Source organism: Lathyrus oleraceus, chromosome 2, assembly GCF_024323335.1.
Source record: "Lathyrus oleraceus cultivar Zhongwan6 chromosome 2, CAAS_Psat_ZW6_1.0, whole genome shotgun sequence".
Lineage (NCBI taxonomy): Eukaryota > Viridiplantae > Streptophyta > Magnoliopsida > Fabales > Fabaceae > Lathyrus > Lathyrus oleraceus.
Window position 1 is genome coordinate 159,260,766 of NC_066580.1, and position 2,390 is coordinate 159,263,155.

Sequence of the window (2,390 nt, forward strand, 5' to 3'; positions counted from 1 at the left end):
GCTTGATTAATCGGGTTGTCAAAGTCATATGAGACTATAGCAGAATTATCATAGGTGGTTGTCAAGGATGATCTGCATGATTTAAGGTTCACGACTTTTATTGATATGAAAGAAATGATGATTTGAAATTTTTTTAAGAAAATTGCCATTTTGAAAAAAGTGAAATAAAATAAATGAAAGACAAGGATCTCAAAATTGATTGCGAACATGAACCTTTTTTCATTGATTAATAAGGAAATTTAATGAGGCCCTACAAATGATTCCCTCATGCCTTGGGCTTGACATGGGTTCTTTTGATAAAAAGGAAGGAAAACAACATTGGGAATTACATTTTAATCAAGGTCACTTTAGGTATTTCAATCTCGGTCTATTTGGTGGCCCCCTTTCCATCAGTCTTTGTGAAGATCAATCTGGCATCTTCTTCTTCGTCTTCTTCCACGGCGCAGATACGGTTGTCATCAAGGTAACCGGCGCTCGAGAAGTTTTCGAATAGCGGGAGCACTGATCCCTTTGTAGCTATCGAAGCGGGATTCTTCAAATTTTGGGAGTTGTATCCTAAACCGGTACGGTCCTTATTGGCAGGAAGTTCAAGCAATCTTCCCCATCCTTGGGGTGTCCATCCTTTATGATGGTCAGGGAGTCCTTAAGAGATGCCATTGGAGATTTGGCATCTTTTGATTCATCCTTTGCTGGGCAAACCATTTCAACATTGATACCTTCGAATGACTGGAATGGGATTTCCCTCATCTCCCCTTCTCCTTCAACGTATCGGAAAGATGCAAGGTGACTTACCATAATATCCTCCTCACCCTCGACAATAACTAGTTTATCATCAGATATGAATTTCAATTTTTGGTGGAGCGTTGAAGTGACTGCACCAGCTGAATGGATCCAAGTCCTTCCAAGCAGACAACTATAAGTTGGATAGATGTCTATTATGAAGAAAGTGATAAGTAAAGTATGGGGAGCAATCTTCATAGGAAAATTCACCTCACCGATTACAGTCCTCCTAGTCCCATCAAATGCTCTTATTATAAGCTCACTCGGCTTCATTACAAGTCCTTCAACAGTTAGCTTAGCAAAAGATCTCTTAGGAATCACATTGAGGGAAGACCCAGTGTCTACCAAAACTCTTGATAGGACTGTGTCTACACACTCAATAGAAATGTGGAGAGCCTTGTTATGATTCCTCTCCTCGACAGGAAGCTCTTCATCACTGAAACCCAAGCTTAAGCTAGTAGCGATATTGTTAACTACCCCTTCAAACTGACAAACTGAGATCTCTTGCGGTATATGAGTTGTCCTCAGAAATTTTACCAAAGCATCCTTATGGGCCTCCGAGCACATTAATAAAGACAACATTGAGATCTTCGAGGGTGTCTGATTAAGCTGATCAACTACTCGACAATCGCTCTTCTTGATAATGCGTAAGAACTCGTCTACTTCATTGAAAGGTGCAGGGTCTTGTCTTTGCTGAGCTCCGTCAATTTTTTTGCCTTTGTCTGAAGTTGAAGGATTGATAGTTCCAATTGGAGTGGGTGTCAGCGTAAATATCCTCCTACTTCTCGTAATTTTGTCAGTGTCGGTGATATTGTTCATTGGATCACTAGACTTCAATGGTTCTTCTTGAATCTTCTGACCATGAATGTAGATTGAGGTGTCATACATCCATGGGACTACCTTGGTGTCAACATACGACAATGGTGTGGGAACTATTATTATGATTGGAGTAACAGGATTTGTTGACAGAGTTAACTGAGAGAAGTCATATGGAATTTGCAGAGGAGGGACTTCGTCGTATGGTATCTCGAGGGTAGACACATCTTCTTTTGTGGATGGGAAGTCTACCACCAAAATCCCTTGGTCCATTAATTGTTGTATGACAGACTTCAACGTTCTACATTGTTGCGGGTTAATCAGACAGTGTTCACAGTCATTACTACAAATGGGAAAGGCATTATCCCTTATTGAAGCATTCTTGATCTCGATGGGTGGTATTTTTAACTCGTCCACACAGGACATCAATCTCCTTCCATTGTCAGCTTCCATCATATTCACGGCTACATTGTTGTGAGGGGGCATCGGGTTGTTATTTACATTCGGCCCCTTGGGGCGAACATGATTACCTTAGAATCAATAAGATATTTAACCTTGTACTTTAACACTTTACAATTCTCGATCGAATGCCCAGGAGCGCCAGAATGAAATTCACAGCGGGCATTGCATCACAACCGGGAGGAAGAACCGTTGGTGGGGGTCTTAACTCCCTTAGTTGTACAAGTGATCCCCTCAATAAATATGGTAGAATGTGGCTATACGGCATAGGAACCGTGTCAAATCTTCTCTCGGGCCTCCGCATCCTTTGTTATTGTTGTTGATACTGTGGTTGT

The 2,390-nt window shown here is 41.3% G+C and overlaps 1 protein-coding gene across 1 annotated transcript; it reads right to left on the reverse strand.

Annotated features, from left to right (window-relative positions):
• Nucleotides 1–555: 555 nt before the first annotated feature.
• Nucleotides 556–2,082, reverse strand: LOC127122404 (uncharacterized). Its single transcript, XM_051052743.1, has 2 exons — nucleotides 1,272–2,082; nucleotides 556–1,148 (listed from the first exon to the last, which is right to left on the reverse strand). The coding sequence occupies exons 1-2, from the start codon at nucleotides 2,080–2,082 to the stop codon at nucleotides 556–558; spliced, it is 1,404 nt and encodes a 467-aa protein (XP_050908700.1).
• Between the last annotated feature and the right edge of the window lie 308 nt (nucleotides 2,083–2,390).